This window comes from Pararge aegeria, chromosome 12 (genome assembly GCF_905163445.1).
Source record: "Pararge aegeria chromosome 12, ilParAegt1.1, whole genome shotgun sequence".
Classification (NCBI taxonomy): Eukaryota; Metazoa; Arthropoda; class Insecta; order Lepidoptera; family Nymphalidae; genus Pararge; species Pararge aegeria.
The window spans coordinates 18,617,349-18,640,842 of NC_053191.1; the positions used below are offsets into that span (position 1 = coordinate 18,617,349).

The 23,494-nt window shown below is 38.0% G+C and overlaps 1 protein-coding gene across 2 annotated transcripts; it reads left to right on the top strand.

Moving 5' to 3' along the window:
* The first annotated feature begins 1,329 nt into the window (after positions 1-1,329).
* LOC120627827 lies at positions 1,330-15,973 on the top strand. 2 transcript variants are annotated; one of them, XM_039895891.1, is made up of 11 exons: positions 1,330-1,444; positions 2,801-2,987; positions 3,159-3,298; positions 5,676-5,813; positions 7,064-7,189; positions 7,259-7,351; positions 8,341-8,465; positions 9,424-9,513; positions 9,635-9,754; positions 10,391-10,553; positions 12,767-15,973. In XM_039895891.1, exons 1-11 carry the CDS (start codon positions 1,381-1,383, stop codon positions 13,450-13,452), a joined length of 1,932 nt encoding a protein of 643 aa, XP_039751825.1. In that variant the 5' UTR covers positions 1,330-1,380; the 3' UTR covers positions 13,453-15,973. The 2 variants fall into 2 exon arrangements, with proteins under 2 accessions (XP_039751825.1, XP_039751826.1); XM_039895892.1 differs by having other exon boundaries at positions 9,427-9,513.
* The last annotated feature ends 7,521 nt before the right edge of the window (positions 15,974-23,494 follow it).

Here is a 23,494-nt window from a genome sequence, read left to right on the forward strand (position 1 = left end):
GTTCAGACTATTGTCGGTGATTACTCCTCATCCCTTCCTAATGGATGCGCTCTCAACAACAATGTTGAGAACCCTCCCTCCCAAGGTAAAATGCTTGAGTTTATCTCCGAATTTCTACTTAGTATTGTCGCTCCATGTAGTGAAATTCCCTTACCGCCCAACGTTGCCAAAAACTTAAGCCAACTTTTTAAACTACTCCAAAATGGGCCCAATAACCCTGCTACAGTGGAACTGTAAAAGTTTACGTCCCAAGAAACATGAGTTAACCTTCATAATCCCACCATTCTTCCTCCCAAAGTCCCCCGTCCTTTGAGTGTTAAATGTTTTTTAATGTTTGTTTTCAGTCCTTATTGTAGATTTTTATGTAAATATATAGTAAGTAATAAAATTAAAGTATAATGTACAAAAAATATCCGTGTAAGATATATATGCATGTGTTGTCTGTGTCCTTAGGTTAAAGAGCTAACTAGCTAATAACAACTATTTCTTGGTACAAATTCAAAATTAACTTTTCATTAGTTTCACCGATCAATCTCCTTCGTGCCTTCTTCATCTACAAGACATTGGCGAAATACCTTGTGCCCAGTTGGCGCAGACAAAAGCCATAAACAAGAATTGAATTGAATTGAAGGATCTATTTATATTCATATGTAACCAGTTAATAAATTCTACGTCTTGTATCTGAGAAAAGAAATACTAATTTACTATTTAGTATTTATACAGGGTTACTGGTAACTCAACGTATTTCTTGCAGGACATGATAGGGGATCTAAAATGCAACAAAGAAATGCTTGCTGACAATCGAGGTTTTGTTATTGCATATCATACTTTGTGTTGTCAAAGTAAAATTGACTTAATTTTAATTGTTTTCGGGAGTCGCAAATCCTCTTCATATTTTTGTTCTACATTCGTAGCCCAGAGCTTAGAATTTTAGACAAATTTGTGTTTTACTAATCCAAATAAGATCCATCTTCCTCCGATGTTCAAGTATTTCCTAATCGGAAATATCTGCTCGCTAGCAATCTAGCAAATTTTGAACGAATTCTACTGGTTTGAATGCACTTTTAAGCGAGTAATGTCTGTTTGTAGTAACAGTTTGGTTAGCGACACATAAAAACTTATTCTAAAATATTCAATAATGTTTGTGTATATGCTAAATCGCTATATATTAAAGGTAAAATAATTCAATCTGAAAACAAAATACGAACTACCTGGGAAATTGTTTATAACGAATCTGGAAAGATTAAGCCTGTCTAGCGTACTGTAGGTAAAGATCAGTGTCATACGATTTTTCAATTTAGTCTGTACTCTGTGGTTCAACATGGCGTATTGTTGTTTGATGCTAGATCAGTGAAAATGTAAACTAAATAAAATATTAAAATGTTTGGGTATTTAAATTGTTTTTATGTGCACGCCGCCGTTGTAATATTAATTATAGAAACATGTAAGTAGGTAGTCAAATTTTTAAAGCATGAATTCTTCGCTTCGTTTTTAAAGTCTCGTGTAATTCGAAGTTTTCCTTGCATTCTTGGAATATTTTTATAAATATTTCATAAAAAGAGCCTTGATTGCATATTACATCATTATTGTTTGTCAAAGGCACGAGTTTTGCTCAAGGTTTCCGTTCTGCATCACTTCTTAGATATTGAAGAAAATTTAAACTGGTAATTTGGCTGAACATGGTGAAAATTTTGCCCAAGTAACCGTTAGGTATGTAACGGTAAATTATTAGTCATTCATGAGTATCAAGTCCAGTCGGAAGGCCTCACATATGACACTTCTTTAAGCATTATATATTTGTGAAGAAGAGAAGTGTTCACACATCTGTTACCATCATTATATGGTATCAAGTTGTGATAACTACATTCGTTAAATTTAAACTGAATCTAGCACACTTTTTATAATGCAATAGTATTGGTGGACTCTTAACCAATGCTGATCTAAGGTATTAAAAAAAAAACTATATTCAGAGATCATAATATGAATTTGGCTCCATTCGTCCACTCCTTGCTCAGAAGTTTTTAATGTTTCGCTAATATGTGACATCCTTAAGTTTTAGTTCAAATGAGAACATTTCTTGAAGATGTTATCTGAAGTCAGAAGTAGAAAATGTGACATTATAGCACTATTTTCTTGCTTTGTATGCTCCAGTGAAATTTAAATTTTGAGATTTGTTATCATTGTTGTAAACAAGCATTATTAAATAGGCTGTTAGAAGTTATTAGAAATATAATTATTATCATTATAGGATAAATGACATGACATCCCTAACTAAAATAGTTTTCATACTGTGAAATCATCTATTTATTTAGAAAAATCCTAAAGCAAAAGTGCGACAAAGCGGGCAACAGCAGTTAATTTCTTTAAAAATTGGTATGTCTAGCTTTATTTTTGGGGTTAAAATTTAATTTCTACATTTGCAAATCATAAGCTTCATTTTCTACATTTTACTTAAAATTGTTCTACAAAATAATTATTTCTTGCTTTGTAGTTGTACATTGATTAATTGAAGTAGAACTAAAACTAAGAATAAAATTATATACCTAACAAAAAAGGGCAGACTATGTTATACAACCAAAAAGCAAGAAATAAATATTAATTTCTTTTGTAAGTCAGTGCCAAGTAAAATGTTAAAAATTACTGGTACTTTTCTTGTTAATATTTAAAAAGGAATTGATCTATACATAGTAACTTAACATACAACACTATGACACATGACATAAAATTGCTTCACATTGTTCTCGTTTAAGTTGATAGGGTTGGAGGTCAATATAACAAACAGGGAATATTGTTATTTCAGGTATAAGCGAGCCGCAAACGCCGTACCTGGCGCTGTACAGCCCCGGCGACACCGAGTACACGGACGTGCTGGTGCGACGCGCGCACGACAACCTCACGCTTGTGTGCGAGGTGCGCGGCGAACCTGCGCCTCGCGTGTTCGTGTGGAACTACGTCAGCGACAACGACAACGACACCGACAGCGGCCGGTGGGTGTCGGAGTTTCACTGATGCCTGCTTTCGCTTTCTTCACTACTTGAGTTGACGCAAAGCTCAAAGTTTTTATTAATATACGAATAGTTACCGCCGAGTTTTAAGAGAACACTTTCCGCCAAGAATTGTAACTGCAAGTAAAAGCTGGATATTATATGACCTCGCAGGCCCTTTGCCACGGAGCCATCTGGCAAGACAGGCAGTAGTCGGCTGGAGAGGACCGACCTGCAGCTGTCCGATAGCGGCCATTACATTTGCTCCGCGCCGCCGTTCAGCAGCACTAAGTATGTGCTGGTGCAGCCGAGAGGTAAAACATGAATGCATTTTAGAGACACACTAATATATCCTTTAACAATCCTCTGGAAATGTCATATATTATGACTAAACATGTATACCTACAATCATTGGCGTGCATCTCATAGATGCAAATAAGCAGTGCATACCCTGACCTCAGGGCCTCTCAGACCATAAGGACGACCTAAAATTTAAAGATTTAAAAAAAATTAAGCAATTAATAGAAAATTATAAAAGCGCCTAGTTAAAACCGGCCGCACTTCTATGTAAATCAATGGACAAGTCCCGTGTCATGGTTTAGAACTAAAATAGACAAACTGCATAATATTTCGATTATATTTTGATTTTTAATTGTAAACAGTATCCCTTAATAAAAAGTAACGCTTGAAATATAATTTAAATCTCATAATATTAGCTGGGGTTTTCACAATTAAGTATCCATTGCCGGGTAAATCGTTTATTCGTCGCTCGAATTGAGCCGCGCCGCCGCGGTATCCATAGAAGCACGGCGATTGAATGCATCTGTCGTTACTAGTGTGCACGAGCACACTAGCAAGTTCTGGTGTGTAATGATATAATCGCGTGCGTGCTAAACACAATATTTGGTTTTTTCTATGTGTGCCAGTTTTCCAGGTTTCCAGTATAGGGATTTCGCTTGTGTGCAAATCTTCAAAGCACTGCTTACGGAAATTAGAAATCCAAATGTATGCTTGGTTTTTTTATAAGCACATTTAATTTGCTTTGTTTGTTTATTGTTTTAAACGGCAATAATTCTTTTTTGTAATTAAAAAATTTATCAATGAATTTCATTACATTCAAGGTCTTTTTGAGTACCTAATTTGTTCACAAAGTATATTAAAATAACCAAATTAAAAGTTGCCGAATTATGTTAAATAAATAATTAACGTTTACCAACTGCAACTGATGAAGTAATATTCTTTTTATTTATTGTTCAAATGACAACTTTTAATAGCATTTGTGTACTAAGAAAATATTTCGAACATATTTTGACTATGATATTCTCATTATCGCTGGCAATCGCTAAGCGCCATTATTGTTTACCTTTTACCTGTCATAACAACTTATATTCACTGAATTAGAATTAAATACTGTTTTTTTCGGTTGCTGTACGGTTGTTTGTATATAGTTACAATTATTATTGTTAACATTAACCTATGTGACAGTGTACTGTTTGTAAATGATTGTGAGGAATATGCTTAGTGTAAGAAAGTTCTTATATTCGGCGTGTGATCTGATGGCTCAGTGTGCTTGGAAATGTAGGTAAGTTTAGAGCTAATTCTTAACTAACGTTTAATTGAGATTATTCGTAAAGGAAGGAATGCACCTACAAGGAGCGGCACGTAAAAAGGGCTCTGACTGACTTACATAAACAGGCGAATGGCAGTGATCAGTTTTTTGTTTCATTATTTTTTTATAATAATACCTATTTTTGTTTATTGTTTACACTAAAAAAACATTATTTAATGTAATTGCCGCAATGGCAGACAATTTTAAAAACTCGCTGGTCGGTCGTCTATACTGGACATAGGAGATGATGAAGATCTACATGGGTATCACAAAAAAATGTTAGGTTAGGTACCTACTCACAAATAAAATTATACAGTAACATCAAAATAGCATGTTCAGTACCTATTTTTTTTAATGCATACCCTGACCGAAAACCCTATGCACGCCACTGCCTACAATGTATTATGCAAATAAAAGAATTTGAATTTTGTGTCTGGCAGTGCTTGTTAAGCTATTCACTAGCTAATCCTGGGCCTTTTTAACATCTGATGATGATCATGCCTAAGTCCAAACTGCATTGTATCTGGCAGTTAGAATTTGTCCGGGAACAATAAGTAGGGTGATGATGACTTTGGATGCCATGCCAGACCAGTTCAAAAATTTGTCTTGATAAGTGTATGCGTAAATTGTTGAATTACTGTATGTTCCTTGAGAATAGGCAAGCATTTTGCATCATAGGTAGCACCATCAGTTATTTCGGGTTGATTGTGGGCAAGCGCTAGTTTATAGATTTAAAAAAAAAAGAAAAAAAAGTGTGTGTTTGTGCAAGTTTGTGTGGTAGAAATCTAACTTAATCTTTTGTTGACGTGCACGAAATTCTCTAACACGTTCTGTAGAACTTTTTGCGGTTTTTTTTAATTTTGTTTTAATTTTTCTTCCGCCAGTATTCACGATTATTTTCAACTAGTTTTACTTTTGTACAGTACTTTTTTCCGTTGCATCCGGTTTGAAATCACACCGATTCTAAAGAAGTTTCACTTGAAACGGATATGGCGCTTTTAATGTGACTTTGTTTTACTTAAAACGGGTGTAGTCAGCCCGGTGAGTCGTGCGAGTGGTGGTCGATGTGCGCGTGTCGGCAGGGCCCAGCTACTGCGCGCGCGGCGCGTTCTGGTGCGGCTCGCGCTGCGTGCTGCCCGCCTACGTGTGCGACGGGCGCCGCGACTGCGAGCACGCGGAGGACGAGCGCCCGCCGCTGTGCGCGCCGCAGCCCTGCGCGCGTACGTAGTCGCCCGCGCCGCCGACACCAACCCGTGCTCTATCAAATAATTCTAAATTCATTCATTAATGAGCACTTTTGAAACATCAAGTCAGTCTGTTTGTTGTGACTCTACCACCGGTTCGGAAGGCGGATTCCACTGAGAAGAGCCGGCAACTCGGCAGATTGCTCTTTTTAAAGTTTAACAATCTGTAGAATTTTTCTGTTTTGTGAGAGATGGGAGCGGAGTGGCCTGCTTCCGAGCAGCCTTGTCGTTAAGGAATTCCTCAATCGTGGAGTAACCACGATTTGTTAAATGTGTTTTAATATATTGTTTAAACTAAGGTAAAGGTAGATCTAATATTACCTTCGGCATCCCTACCCTACTAATATTATACATGTGAATGTAAGTTTGTTCGTTTCGCTTTCACGCAAAAACTACTGAACCGATCATCATGATACTTTGGATACATATTCTTGGAGCTAATAGAAGTAATATAGGATACTTTTTATCCCGAAATTAAGATTTTACACAAGTATTATATAAGAAATGATAGAAATCTTCGTTAACCTTTAGCATATAAATCAACTAACAATGCGATTTCGATTTGTCGTATGACGATTACTATTTTTTGTAAGTGATAGAAGCAGCTGAGATTGATAGAAGGAGGTCAGACAGTTCTTTTCAGATATTGTTTATGCGAATAATTTTTTTTTTTATAAGAATACACAACTTAAAAATTTCAGTACAACTACTCCTAAATTTAATGTCCATGTGTCTCAAAAAACAAAAACAAACGCAGATGAAGTAGCGGGCAACAGCTAGTCACGCGATAAAAGCATATACCCATCCCCGCAAAAGATTTCTGTACTTTAATTTCAATTTCTTCTCAGACATTATGCAGATTTCACTAATTTATGTCCGTTTCTAGTTTATATCGACTTTTGTTTATAATTACTTATTTTTGTTTAATAAAGATTACCTTATTATAAATATATTGCGAGGCTACTGTAAGTATACCTATTTCTTTAAATTTGGTACGAAGGAAATCGTCGGATGAACTTTCATTGGTCGACAGGAAATGCATTTATGGTGTAAGAGCCTTCTAACGAGCATGCCACAAAGTCCACATTAGGAGGTATTTGAAATACTTCAAATTGCATGCCAACTTGGAACATTTATTTGTGTTAGTCTGAAATGAATTTCCTTAGTGGCTAGCACGCCTCCGAGCAGCGTATCGCCCGATGCAAACGAACCCTGATGCCTTCTAGGCAGCGACAAGCTGAACTGCTCGTCGGGGCGCTGCATCCCCGAGGCGGCGTGCTGCCGGGCCGGCGCGCCGCTGTGCCCGCAGCCCACGTGCTGCAACGAGCACCCGCGCTACTCCACGCTGGAAGGTACGAGGCCCGCCACTCCCAACAAATGGATCACTCGCGCCCCTCATGACGCTATCGGTACATCGGCAGGTTACGTGGAGGTGGAGTACCCGCCGCTGTTCGAGGACAGACACGCGCCGGACGAGTACGGCTTCATTCAATCCACGATATACACTGTCACAGGTCAGTTTCACACTCGTGCTTAGTAGCATCGGATTATTGTTTGCTTTAAAGTAGCATAATGATTTTTTTTTTTTTATAATATTTATACAAACAAATGCAAATCTCACAACTTATATTTGTGTGTATGTAATGGTGCAATTTAAAATCTACTGTCCCTGATTTGGGAAAAAACCTGTATCACAGGCGACAGTGCTCTCCTTAAATTGTTGTTTCGATGATTGAGTGTATGATTGTGCGTGTGTCAGTTTGCCTCGTCGTTATTGCAGACTATAAAAAATTGCATTGAAATACCCTATTGCAAGTAGCGTATAATTATGCATGGCGTGTAAACGTGAGTGTAAATTATTATCTAGGACATAGGAACTCTCCTTTTTGTTGCTAATAAATAATGTCTCCGTCCACATTTGGGCTCAGAGTGAGGGAGATTTTCCACCTACGTTTACTTATTCGTTCGGGTGAAAGTTAACTACAATTATTACGGTATAGAAGGTGCGCCATCTAGTGACTATACTGAGAAACCGTACTGTCGTCTCGATCGAAGCACATTGTCGAATAAGTTTTATTATTATATATTTATTTATATCAAAGTGTACAAAAAAATATGTATAACAGAGAATTAAGTCTTGGTACGAGAATATTATTGCCAGTTTAACATGTTGTGTATATAAAAAGAAGAATTTCAGTTTTTTCTTAATATTACGAGGATTAATATCGTCCCGTACATCAGTGGGTAATTCATTAACTAGACGAGGAACTAGGTAAACTTTCGTGCGCTCGATGATATTCCGCGTGTTGTACTTTAATCCAGTATAAACTATTGAAAAAGTTTCATTTAAAATAGAATATTTCAACTATCAGCATCGGTAAAACTTTACACTGTTTAAAGAGTTCAGCTTCGGAATAGTCACTACGTTTATTGCACTAGGCACTCAGTTGTAAAAGCGGTTGTATGTGTGGTTGTCACCGCGTATTTGTGCGTTTGCTTGCAGCGTGCGCGCTCATCTTCATGATCGCGGTGGTGCTGCTGGTGTCGGCGCTGTGCAAGATGCACCTGAAGCGCGTGGCGCTGCGCGGCTACGCGGCGGCGCACCGCGACACGGCGCACCACTACGCCGTGAGTGCCCTAGCTCTGGCTCCGTACCATAGGTGGCACTTTTGATGATGGCGATAACCATATTCGTAAACTCGAAACTAAAGCTACGCGTTCTGGTCTAAGAAGAATATATACCACAACTAACTTAGCCGGGTGTTTTTTTTGTTATCACCATCTAACATTGTCATTTAAAATGATTTAAAGCCAGTTTAAAGCAATAATTCACAACCAAGTTTTTTTATCGATTATGTTGTCCTTTATACTATAATAGTACTATTCTACAAGCTTACGTTTAATACAAACTTTGAACTTTTAATGAGACATCTCGCATATATTATAAGTATTTATGTGTATTCGTAAAAATATTCATCAGCTATGTTGGTACCCATAACACAAGCTACGCTTACTTTGGGGCTAGGTGGCGATGTGTGTATTGTCGCAGTATATCGATTTATTTATTTATTGATATGTAGTATACTTGCATATTATGGTAGAGAAAAGCAAAGAAATTCAAAGATTTCTAATGTGGTTTCATAACATAGAATTAGGAATATACAGAAACCGTGTACAAGACTAATATTGAAGCATCAAAAACCACTCCACTTTAGCAGTGTTTCTCAAACAAATGGTTACTCACTTCATACCATTTAGCAGTTGACAGTAATTATTTTACCTCTTATAGTAATAATAATTCTTTATATGGTAACTATGACCCATCTACAATATTATATAACAGAATAATTAAAAAAATGTTTAATTAAAATGTTCTTAGGGTTACCATAAAATGGGGAAAATGCAAAAAGTTTGTGAGCTAGCAATATTCCGCGCGTGACGTGAGTGTTTTCACTGTTTTTGCATACAGAGATGCAATAATGGCAGGGTGAGGGTTCTGTATGTTCTTCATTCTATGAGTCGGAACAATTCTTGTATTGTTGGAATTGTTATTGTATTTTAATATTTTATTGTCATTATGTTGTAGCAGGCACGCTACCCGCCGCGGTACGAGGCCGCTCGACTGCTGGAGCCCGGAGTTTCCTCGAGTCCAGTCAGAAATACACTCTGCGCCTCGGTGAGTAGCTCCTCTCTCTATTTCACAGGCGTGGTGTATGCAAATCTACAGCTGTGACCTCTTTAATGAAATTGCAAATAAGTCGATGAGAGTCAAATTATTTTGTACATTTGGATTCCAGGAGTTGCCTAGTCCGGAGACCCCGTCGACAGGCGCGAGTGAAGCGCTAGAGCCGCCCCCGTACACCGGGGGCTTCGGTCTCGCCAGGTTATCCGCCATTTTCTGCTCCAGGTATAGGCAGGTGAGTTCTACCTATCTGTAGCGTTAGCACAAGATTTGTTCGCTCGCAATCAAGGAGTCTTTTCAAGTGTTAAACTCTGTATCGTTAATCAATTTCTATTTTTTCTTAAAAATTTTAAGTCTCAGTTATAATAATAACGCACCGGGCGGCGCGTTTTTTTGCTCAGTTTGATACTGGAGCAGACTGAAAATCAGCGCTGAGCATTTTAGCTAATGCACAGCATAAGGCTGAGTTTGCGGCCATTTGCCATATTGTTAATAATAAATTGATAATAATTTAGTTCAAGAACTTGTATTAACAATGGAGTATGGCAATAAAGGATTATTATTATTATTAAAATTGAGCTTTACGACAATGCTACTAAGATCCATTTCACTCGGAGGTTCAAGTGATTCTAAACTCGAAAACGAATCTGCGATTGCGAGGGGCAAGTACTAAGGCAACCGAGGTATGAGGAGTGGGATTCGGTGAAATTGGCCGGACACGGCGGCAGTGGCGTGCACTTCATACATGCACAAAAGCACTGCATACCCTAAAATTTAAATAAAGCCCGTATAGGAGGAGGATTTTTTTCTATTTTATGCAATTTTGCTGCTGTATGCATACCCTGGTAAGAAACCCAGAGCACGGCCGCAGGTGCCGACGCAGTGCTGCGACGTGGAGCTGACGGCCGCGGGTGCGCGCGCGCCGCACGACGACCTGTTCTTCGCCGAGCCCGAGCCGGCGCCGCGCGACCTGGACTACATGGCCGCGCCCGTCGAGTTCTTCCGGCGCCGCGCCGCCCGCCGCAACACCATAGGTACGCCCGCGTGAACGACAAACACAAACATACTGTCGCATTTTAAATATCTATCTATCTACATATATAAAAGAGAAAGTGTGTGGGTATGTTCCGTATAGGCTGCGAAACGGCTGGACCGATTTCAATGAAACTTTCAGGGAATCTCCGGATTGACCTGGCGAGTAATCCTGTAAAGTTTGGTGACGATCGGAGCACTCCTATTTTTGAACTGTCAAACTGTCAAATACAGCTTTTATTTACTATGATAATATTCTATTGTTAGTGCAGATAATGATCTTCACCCGCTCGAGAAGAGAATGAATACGGAGATAAATAAATGATATTATATATATATTAAGTACGACAATACACATCGCCATCTAACCCCAAAGTAAGCGTAGCTTTAGAGGTACTAAGATAACTGATGAATATTTTAATGAATAATATACACAAATAATTATAATATACATATAAACACCCAGACACAAAAAAACATTAATGTTCATCACACAAACATTTTCCAGTTGTAGGAATCGAACCCACGGCCTAATAAATATTGGTCAGGACACCGTCAAAAGCGTGGACGTAATTGACCCGAGCAACAGGAACATTCAAGCGATTTAGGGTTCCGGTGCGATGTCGCGTAGAAATCGATTAGAGATATGGCTACCATACTCCCTAACAGATTAGCCCGCTTAGACTACATAATAACTTACCACCAGGTGTTATTGCAGTCAAGGGCTAAGTTATAGTGTAATTAAAAAAAAAAAAATGTTACAAAACAACTCGGTTACATCTTCTGCTAGGAAGGGGGACGATCGTAAAATCTTAATGACAAGACATTTCTGGCTTTTTTCACTAAACCTAGGAAACGCTTAAATTGGATGCCTAATAATTTGGATTATAAACGTTTTTTTTATCAAAGCATCGTAGCCAATAAAAACGTTTCTTAATTTCTCACATGATGTTAGAGACCTAACGACGTTAGGCGACATCTAAAGTTTTAAACACCGATTTGGCGGTGCGTAAGTTTTCCGGAACTCATAAACTGACACATGACAGATGATACTAATATAAATTCGGTATTTTTTTAATAATCTAAAATCTATATGAAAAATTAAGAATTTGAAGTTACGTTATACAAGTTGCCTACAGAAATAGATTGGTGTACGGTATAATGTATGCCTAAGAATTGCCTCGTCCGACGTTACTCAAAACATTAAGTTGACTGTGTTGTCATTAAGATGTCTATGGATACGGGCTTCCCAGAAACTGTGTACGAACACAGTTTCTGGGAAGCCCGCGAAGGCATCTCACACAGAATTAACAACATACAGAAACCTTGTAAACAAGTAATATTGAAGCATGAAAAACCACTCCACTTGAGTAGTGTTTCTCGAACAGGCGGTGAATAAATTCATTCCATTTAGACGGTAATAATGTTCTCTATACGTTTAGCATCAAACATAAATAGTCTGTAACAATTCAGTGCTGGACTAAAGACTTCTCCCAATGGTAGGATTTAGACATAATCACCACGCTGGGCAGATGGGTTGGTGATCGCAGTACTGAGAACGCTGCAACCCGTTCTGCGTTATATTATTCTTTTCCCTTAGTCGCCTTGTGCGAGACCCGCGGGCAGAGAAGGGGTGGTGATAACTGTATTCTGATCTGCCGTCGCCACACGGCTACCATAGAATGAGAAAAGTTTGTGAGCTAGCAACGTTCCGCGGGTGTGAAGACAGACGTGCATTGGCCGTTTTCACTTTTTTTGGACACAATGCATGCGATAGTGGTTGAACGAGGGTTCTGTACATGTTTTAATTCTATGGTATCCGCTTCGATGTTTTGGAACACAATGCATTGCATGCGATAATTTATTTATTAAATTAATTTACATACTGCACACATAGCTACTAAGAATACGTAAACACTTCAAAATTATTTACATGAACAATTTGATAGGTTAGATATAGTTATTGGGTAGATACATTTTACATAAATATCTATCTGTAATTGTAAAACAATGTAATTTAATTACAGTTCATTGACTACTGAACTCGTATAAACGGTGTTTTATTAGTCGCAGATAATAGTCGAACGAGGGCTCTGTATGTTTCAATGGTGACGGTGTGGGTGTGAAGTCAGACGTGCGTTGGCCGCTCTCGCTGTTTTCGGGCACAATGCCCTGCATGCGAGGGTTCTGGACGTTCGTAACTCCGCGGTTGCAGAGCGCGTGATGGAGCAGCTGGGCGCGGCGCCGCGGCCGCCGGCGCTGCAGCTGGGCCGCTTCCAGCTGAGCCTGCCGCGCTTCCGCCGCGACCTGCCGCGCCCCGACACGCCCAACGTGGCCGAGCTCACCCTCGACCTGCGCCTGCCCGCCCCCGCCTCCCCCGACACCTACACGCTCAACGGCCGCACCGTCCGCCTGCTGGGCGCCGCCTGCGCGCCCGCGCCGCCGCCCTACTGCGAGGCCGTGCGCTACAAGTGCGGCCCGCCGCCGCCCTACCGCGGCGCCGACTCCGAGTGCGCCGCGCGCAGCAACGTCGAGCTGCCGCCGCGCTACGACGACCTGGCCGCGCTCGGCCCCGCCGCGGACACCGACGCCGCCAACAACAACGTCGCAGTCGCTGCCGGCGCCCGCCCCGCTGCGGACGATGCCGCAGTAGACGCGGCCCGCTATACTCCCGCTGCGACCGACGACGCGGGCGACATTATCGCGGGGAGCGACGTCACGTCTAACGGATTGCGAGATAGCGTGAGCGACGCGACTACCGTTAACGATAACGACTTGTTTATCGGCAACGACAGCTATCCTGAAACCATAAGTTCCGTTATCGATAACTTGCCAGCCATCGATAGTGACGTGAACGCGAACGATACGCTGTACGGCAGCAGTGCCGCGATCACCACGTAGTCTAGGATGAGCCCGGCGACTCGGTCTGAATAGATAATCTCTCGATGAAGGTGAAGTGCTCTTAGTGTAGGTGTTCAAGTTAACGAACCCCGCCGTCCCCGTCGCAAAAAATTTTTTTTTTTAAAAGTAATGTTTTTAACAACATGTCACTTAATATTCAATGAGATTTTTAATTTAGTGTTATTTTTCTTTTTCTTGAGTTATTTTCTCGGAAAGAAGTACGTAATATTGTTAATAATTTCAAAAATATTAGTTTTAAAATTACAAGGTGTATTTGGACCCCATGCGTTGCTCGTATTGGCAAGAGACAAACATCCAAATCCATATCCAAATTCAAAATTGTCTTATCACAGGCACTTATTAAGCGTTCTTATATAAAATAAATAAATATCCCTCGACTATATCCCCTCACAGAGGATAAAATTTGCATGTCCACCTCCCGTCAATGCATGGAAACGGGGAACAGGAGATGTTTATCCCCGTTTATGTATCAAACGTATATTATTTGGGTATTATTTCCACTTGTGGAATGCTCGGAGAGTTGATAAAGCTGTGGGAACAGATACAATTTTATCCTATCTCCGGGGAGAAAAATATCTCATGCCCGTGCCAGCCGCGGGGAGAACAATGCAATGAACAGACAATCATGGTAGTAGTCCTGATAGCCATACTATGCGCCGGGGACGGCGGAACGTGACTAACGCCATCGTTAAATTTCCATTTGTTTGTGACCAACAGTATATAGTAACATTATTTGACAACTCTATAGAAATTTGGTTGATTAACTTAACTGTCAGGCTTCTTAAATTGAGATTTGACACTCCTAGCTCAGATTGATACTTAATAGCATCCGGGCCGGGGAAAGTAGTTAGTATTTTAAAAAAAAAACTATTTTTACGTTACTTTGATTCGTAACGGTTTTCAATTAGTGAGGTTATGTTCTAAGGGGAAATTATTTTTTAAGTGACATTATCGATATGATTTTAATATACACTACTGACTTATTCTTATGAATTCTAATGGATTTCAAAATATAAATTAATTCAAACAAATGTTTTAGTACAATGGAATATATTATCCCTGTAGTAAATGACTCGTTTCTCTTTATTATTGTAATAAAGTGATTGGTTTTTGGTAGTGTAATTTTATAAATTTAATAGCACGTCAATGAAGTTATTAATGAATAAGTGCCTTAATCAATGAAAACAAACTAGTCACATACCGCAGCTTTGCTCATTGTTAATAGGATCACCGACCTAGCTGTATAATATAATGCACCAGTCATGTTACTAGTGAAAAATGTAATTAATGTGCACGTGCCATTATGATGGAAACATATTGTCAAACCGCACCGCCTCTACGTGTCGAGATGTACGACCCGGAGGCCATTTTGTAATACACAACAAAAGTCGATATTAACCGCATAGACCTTGCGTGACGACGCGTATGTCTTGAAATCAAATTTCAAGTATGCTGGCACCAAATTACCTACACCAGAGTGCCTAATCCGAGATTTACTATCGATATAGAGAGAACGGAATCTAGTGAAAATACTGTTTCCCCATATTTAAACTAGATGGCGCTCTTTCGGTACCATATAAATCATAGTTAACTTCCACGCGTCGTGTGTCGTCTGGACTCCGTTCGGTCTTAGCGATTCAGATCGTCGGTCCGTCGAATAAATAGCATTAGATCATTCTTTGTATATGTGGTCACGTTGCTGTTGGGATCGGGAAGTGTATGGCTGTTAAACTGCAACTGTTTCCAGTTTAGCACATTTATTGCGTCCGTACAGAGTCATCAGATATGGTTAGCAATCGAGCGTTTAATTTTTTTGAGTTAAAAACGTCGTAATGCATATAAGGACCGTACACACCCGTCGAACCGTTTTGTCGGATGTTTGAATGTGTTTCTATGTGTCTAGCATACTACAACAACAACAACAACATGTGCAACATCTTGGGGATTAACAAATTGTGTTCCGGGTCATTAATATTTCTCATTTTAAATTAGTTCAAAACTTTATAATTCTAAATAGAGGGTTAATTCAGAAAGCACATTTGAAATGGTAAATGCTAAAATAATGTCTAGAAATATTATATTTTTTCAAAATGACTATAAATAATAATACTGTAATAAGTTCAACTGACAAATAACTTAAAGTTTTTATCATAATTAATAAGATAAGAATCAGTCAAAACTGATTTTAAAAATGAGGTGATTCATGTGATTTTATATGTATTTATTTGTTAATTTAAAATTACTTGACTTAAAATACTGTTGTGAATGTACTTTATATTTCTTATTAATGTATAACTCGTAATCATGTCAACATAGATACAGTTTTATATGTATACGCTTAGTATAAGATTTGCACGCTCGCAAACATGGAGTCACTGCGCGTATCTAAACATTATCCCGTCATAGCAAAATTGACCTAATTTTCCTTGACTTAGAGTCGAAAATTCTTGCAAATGTTATGCCAAAAACACTAGCCAAACAATTTTGGACAAATTCCACTGAAAAAAATGATTTTCCAGTGTTTGGATACTCGAAAACGAGCGAGCGTACTAATCTTAAACTATGGGAACTGGAATGTGAAAAAAGTGTAACCTGTACTCCGTCCATCATACTTTTTTTAACAGCAGTCTTATAAATAAACGTGGTGTAACGTCAGAACAGTTACGCAGTGTTGTGTCATACTCCAACTGACAGCAACTTTCAATTTCAGAACGGAATGTGACATATCACTGCGTAACTATTGTAACGCTACAACACTTTTATTATAGAGTAATATGCTACTTCGTTACTGCGGGTTCTACCACGGATGTCTCAGTATTCCAAGTCTGGTGGGCTTGAGTTGCATAATCACGGCTTTGATGACTTTATCGCAGGCAAGTGATAATATGTAACCGTTTTATCAGATTTACATCGTTAAAATTAATTTTGTATCGGGATATGCTCAACAAAAAGGGCATGCAGTAGTATAATGGACGAAGAGTAACGATTTCATTGTTTCAATCTAAGGGCAATGTCTTTGTCCGACGTTACCAAATGCTTGCAGTCGGTGGGTGGTGGGATCATACATCGTTTTGCTAAGTTATAAAAATAACGAATTGAGTGCGACACCACCCAAGCGAGACAGAATACAGTAGCCCTTCGCTAATGTTTTCTGCGGCAACTTACCTAGAATGTAATAATACAATGTTTGTATATAAAATGTTATATTGGTGTGGGGGACGGTTGCTATAATTATTATTTTATCGTTTGTCGAGTAAAAATGTATATATTGTATAATAGCTAATGAAAATTTTCTTCTACCTCCGTGAAACAATAAACAAAACAGAACCGACCAAAAATGCTTTATAATATTACATTAAAATAATAGTAACACATAGTTGTTGTAAATTTAATATAATAAGGGTCAATACAAACTGCTTGGCAAAGTGCGCGAGAATGGGCGAGTATCTCGCCCACGAGGAATTAAAAGAGGAATGTGTAATTGTAACATTTTTAGTGTCGGTCATATTCGTCTTGGGGTATCGCCTCCTTACGAAGGTCTCCTTGCTCTAAATAATGATTTAGTGCTCTTTTCAATTTGTCTTGATATTCTTTTGGGGCCCGGCCTTCTGCCTTCCAGTGTACCTTGATTTCCTTTATATGATGAAGTTTAAAACTTTCTGGTACTCTGCCTTACATGTCTAAAATATTCTTATTAAATTTTCTTCTTTTATTGATTGTAGCTTCCCATGGACTCCAGCATCACTTGCAATAATAACAATTCTCATCGGAAAAATGTACATCCGGCACTAATCTACGGAAGTAGCTTTTTTTTCATTCGGTGAAATTCACTCATGTGATTTTCACTGATGTAAATGTGTGCTCGACCATAATCGCGCCGTTTGTCTCTCGGTCTGCCTTGACTGAAGGTACTAATACCGTTAACATCAATCTCATATGTAAAATAAATCAACAGGTCTTAAAAAGTGCCATTTCTTTTCACAAATATCATAGTGAATGACGACACTACTAGACTTGCAAATTTAGCTAAGAGATTCATGTACAATAGAATATAATTTGTATCATAAAAAGTAACTTTTTTTTAATAAAGGGTATAACAGGTTGTAGTGTATTGGTAAATTCGTAGTAATTTGTTGTATTTGGCTGATTTTATTACAATTCACGCCGCACTGACGTATTTTGACTGACTTCAAATAAATTAAAAGATTTATAATAAGTGACATCAATAGTGTAAACAGTTTACTAAATTATTATTCTTTATACTTATTGAGTAATAATTTGTTGCTGTCCGTTGAGGAAGCCTACCTCCACCTCCGAATTTCTTGTTAATCCTTTAAACTAAAAAACATTGTTTTTCGATAGTATGAAAAACAATGCAATAAAACACTTCGTAATAATTACCCCTTCGTTTTAGAAGTCAGTTGGAAACGTTATTAATTCGAAAAGGCGTTGTTATCTTGTAAACTGCTCCGTTCAGGCATCCTTAAAAGAAAACGTCCTGTCAGAGGACGTAGGTTCCTTTAGTTCGAGGTTACTCAATGTCGATGGTTTTAAAGGATTAAATATACCTTTTAACCTAGTTGTAAAGCCGATCCGATTTTGTTGGGATATTTGTTGATTTTTTTAACGAAATGAAAAAAAATAATATATTAATTAATGTGATTCTGCCAGTAAAGCTCCTACCCCTGTGCGCTCGACTAAATAAACTTTAATAAAGTTACCTTAGCCTTCTGTCCTTGTCCAACTGTTCTTGTATGCGCATTCTCCAGTCGAGATTTAATTCAAGGTCCATTTTAGCCTTTCGTTAATAGTTATTCGATACTGTAAAACCATCGACGCTTGCGAAAAGTGCACCTCGAACTGAGGGTACGACATTAATGTCCACGCCATTAGATACAAATTTTACTGTTAGCTTTTTATGTATCAATAAATTCGGTATCGATCTAGATTTTAGTACATAGACAATTGTAAATAATACTTTAAAAGATCTGCTTATAACACATTATATTATGGTATAGTATAAACGTTGCGACACGTAAAAAACGCGCTGAAGGTCTGACTATGCATTGGGTGATTTTACAATAATACGATCGTTCAAATTCGGTTTATTTTCCTAATTCGTAATTATCCCCACAATTTATTTTTTTGCTCGAGTACTGTGCTATACTATGAGATTTGCACACACGTTTGCACATTTGAACGCAGAAATGTTCTGTTGCGTCAGAGTAAAATAGACCTAATTTGTCTCATTTTAAAGCTTGTGTTGGCATGACATTCAAACAGGCCCTAAGCCAGGCGCGACTGCTGCAACCAAGGCGACAAAGGGCTGAAGGGACAGGAAAGCTGCTCTGCGATTATACAACGTGTAACCGAAATACGAAATAATTATGAATCACCCTGTTAAAATATTAAATCAAAAGAAGCATATTTATTTTTCCATACGAACGAATTCAAAACATTCTAAACGTTTACTTATGACAACCCTAATGAAGTTAAAAGACCGACACGCGCATTGTAGCTGAACAACGAGACGCTGTATACCTGATTAAGTGACAGTAGTCACATGATTTTAATTTTGCATGTGACTTACGGCTGTATCTAATTTCTTTCAGTAAAATCTATGGCAGTGGTTTACTCAAAAACGATTAGCTTTTCCGTTTCACAGATAAGTCTCAGAGACAGTACATAATATACCTCTCAAGCCTGTGAAGTATTACTTCGGTTTTCATTTACACGTTGTACAGCTTCATTTTACTTTGACGTTACAGTGTTTCGTGAGCTTACGTATCTCATACTTAATGGGTTTCTGGCAGATACACTATATATTTCAGACAGAGGATTCCAATATATATACATATTTCGTCATAGCTAAAATCGTTAAAATTGTGTTTTTGAGTCACAAGTTACAGAATCACGAGATTGATAAGGGGATAAAAATCTACTACTTGACAGATCATGGCATTGTTGATAGCTCAGTTGTACAGACATCTCTGGTATAACTTAATTGATAGATCTAAAATAAGTACCATCCTTATCACACATTCTTGCCATCTTGCGAAACAGAACGCCAAGGTATTTCTAGATCTGTCAATTAATAGTGTAGAGATTGGTGCCCGAATCGGCGCGTTATGTTAAATATTTTATAACTAGGTGTCTAACCAGTTGGTCCCACGGACTGTACATATTGTTGTTAAACTTTATTTACATAGTTGTATTGCACATGAAACAATAACTACTACATATCACGTCTCACGGCTTTCCATGTAATGAACATGTCAAATGAGATAATCCTAGTATATTACACCTGCAGAATTTACCGTACGCGACAGTTATACGAGAGTTGAATTGTGAGCTTTATTCACTTTTGCATATCAGAGAGCGAGGATCTGAGTACAGAAATTAAACTTTCTGCATAAGTCCCTACAAAATCAAGAGAGGCAGTTATTAAAAAAGATAGGCAGGAACTTTTAATTGATTTTAGTTAAACTCATAATTTCTTTATAGTAGACCCACAAAAAAATGTTGTGGATATTAAAAAAAAATTAAAGGTACGAAGGCTCCAAACGCACCATTCTAAGAAAAAACCCTCAACAAACTTTGTGTGAATATACATTGAAATGTATAGCGGTAAATTCTGTATGGGCATGTTGACACGTTAGTTCGCCAATTGTTGATCATTAATTGTTACAGTACAAAGTCCAGCCTTGCGAATGCCTTACAGCTGTAATTATAAGCGAATAAACTCTATGTTTCAATATATTAAGCTTTTTATTTCAAACGTTAATCACACATTCTTGCCATCTTGCGTAGCGTTATGAATGTCCCATTGGAGTGGGTTCGTAGGCTTCTTGTCATTTAAAAGAGAGATAGAAAACATAGCCAGACTCAAGGGTACCCAACACGCTGTTCTTAATGGTTGGATGGTGTACTGAGATAAGATGGTTTATCTTCAGCGATTCCGTAGTAGAGAAGGTAAACGTTAAATTCTGATCTCCAATTGGTGGTCACTAATCCAATTATCGATTAAGGTAAACGCAGCGTTATCGATTGCGATTTTTGATGTAGCAAATCCATTACCCTAGTATAAAATTAAAATAACAATTGACCAAAGAGTAGGTATATAAACTATAGTCGAAATATAATATATACTATAGTCGAAAAATTATGGAGGGTAGATGCAAGGAGAGTCATCTGTGTATATGAAAAAGTGTCGTCAAAATGTATTAAATTAGGATGGCGCCACATTTGCATCAGGGTAACTCTTAAAAGAAGCGCCAAATATAAATATTGTTAGAGTAGGCTTGAAAAATAAACAAGGAAGTAAGGTTATATTTACCACAATATTTTGTACAACGTAAGTTGTTGAAATTCTCAATAACTAACTACTTTAGTCGATAATGACATTAAATTTTTTAACTCGGCATACTTCAATTCATCTACGATTGCTACATTCATACCATACCCTGTGCATCCACCAGCGCCATTGTGGAGGATTTTTGAACTGTTATTTAGCGCAACAACTGGACACTTTTTCAACTTTTCTCCCATATAAGATGACTCTCCTTACCTCTACCCTCCATAGTAAAAATGTAATAGGCCCGTTTTGACATTTGTGCAAGACCATAGAATGTATCTTGGAACAAAACTGAAAGAAACCATAAAATAAAAATCTATTACATACAGTGTTTTAAAAAATACGTAAATTTTTTTGGGACGTTAAATAATAGAATAAGAATATATCGCGAGTTTTCTTTTTGCGCTCACTTTATAGTAGCATGCAATTTATAATTGTTGTAAAACGTTTCGAAAACAGTTACGTTCTCAGTCTTTTTTTTTTTTATTCTAGAGTTGTAACCATTTTTTTTACTGAATATCGAAAGCCGCCGCGCTTGGTACTCAAAGCCGCAAATAAAATTTTGAATTGACGACACTGGGTTCTAAATAATGAGTCTGAGTTAATGTATCTGACCAAGCGGCACATGACTGAAGCGTCCCTGCGCGCACTGCGCAGTTTTTCGTTCCCCATCTTGTAAAGTTGACTGTGCGCTCGTTTAAGTTTGATGTATACTGTTTACTATTACCTTTACTTTTGCTCTTCTACTTTGGATATTGATTTAAACATAGTGATTTGACTCGATTTTTGTGTTTCTTGTTATATAGTACGAACTCTGTTTCAACATGTTGAAAAGTGGACGTAAAATCAACAGCCAGTCACGCGAATTGGTTGTGAAGTTAAAGGAATACTTTGAACGAACGAACACTTTACAATACATAATCATATCAATCAAGTACTGATACAAACCTGAATTGATTTATCGTGAGTATCGAGTACCGAGTCTTATGATTCCATAACTAGTTACGTCGCGATGACAAATGTCAAAACGGGCCTATTACTTTTTTACGACTATAAGGTCTTTGTTATTGGATAGGGAAGATGGAATATAATATAATTACCACAGAATTAAGATCATACGAAAACCGTGTTCACGACTAATATTGAAGCATCAAAAACCACTCCACTTTAGTAGTGTTTCCGAAACAGGCGGTTAGTCACTTCATACCATTTAGCAGTTCACAGTAATTATTTTACCTCTAATGTTCTAAACTCTGCCATAAAATGGGAGATGGGAAAAAGTTTGTGAGCTGGCAACATTCCACGGGTTTGAAGTGAGACGTGCGCGGGGCGTTACACTGTTTTTAGACACAATGCACTGCATTTATTAACGGCTGAATGAGGGCTCTGTACCATTCGCCATAGATAGTAATTAAAGAAATAACCGCCATCTGTAATCAGAGGGTGAAACTTCCACGCAAACGTATCTTTCGCAGAGTCTGTGGATATGTTCATAAAAGCACCTAAAGATGGCGTTGATTTCAAAACATTAAATAATCAATAACAGTTCTTGTTCAATGAATGATTGAATTAATGGATACCTACCCAGCTACGCACCCCATTCATTTTGGCCGGACATGAATGCAGCGAACCAATCTATTCATAAATATCTGAAACGGGATGAAGGCTGTCACGGGTACCGAAAGTATTTTTTAAAATTTACGTTAACAGTAGGAAAAAGGATTGTTAGGATAATACAATATTGTAATAGATGGTACTTAACGTTGATAAACTACTACTGACTAAAGCAGTCTTTAGATGGACTCTTCGGGTCCTTAGAGGCGATTTTTACGAACCTTCTTACTTTGAATGTAAAAATAATATTTATGTTTTTTTGCCACATCGTATCAGAACGCGTCTTTGGCGGTATGTCGTTTTCGTTTTAGTTAATGGTGCAGAGCAAGGTGGTAAGTGGACAAAAATCGCGGCGATGCCTGTCCGTTCAGATGGCCATTCTTAATCAAATTCCCGGTGACTTTTCCATAAAAGGCTTCAGCGCCACAGGGATTTTTAAAATGTTCATATAAGCGGCTGTCCTTTATTGCCGAAAGGCGGGTGTTGCGTCGGCTACTTTAAAGATTCGGCCGTACACACCCGCTGTTTATATTGGTTCGATGCGATTAGTAAGATTCAGTTGCTATTATTGTTAGTTTATCGTTTTGCTGTAGTATGTTTCATTATACATTAGTAAAATGATTCACAGCTAAGTGTAAAGCAAACTGTTTATTTAAATAACATAAAGCGACTTACTATTGCGATTTAATGAAGTCGATACAGTTGTATCCTAAATCTAGATTCCGTGTATGAAATAGGTATATTAAATAACTCAAACATGTAACCTTACAAGCCTTTCGACGCGGTAGCTACATATCTTCATGTAGCGTTAAATTTTGGTTCAGTCGAAAAATCGATATCTTTGTCTGACGTACTCTGTACTCGTTTGAAATTGCCGCCTGTGACGTAAAACTACCTTCTGACGTCACGCAGACTCTCCACATACCACTTTCTCTCTCTCACTAATTAACAACAAAGCGAAACGAGTAAGACGGATATAACCACGTAGAGGCACTGAATCGCGTCTCTTTAAATGTGCGAGCGATGTTCAACTTGTTCTTTACAATTTGATAA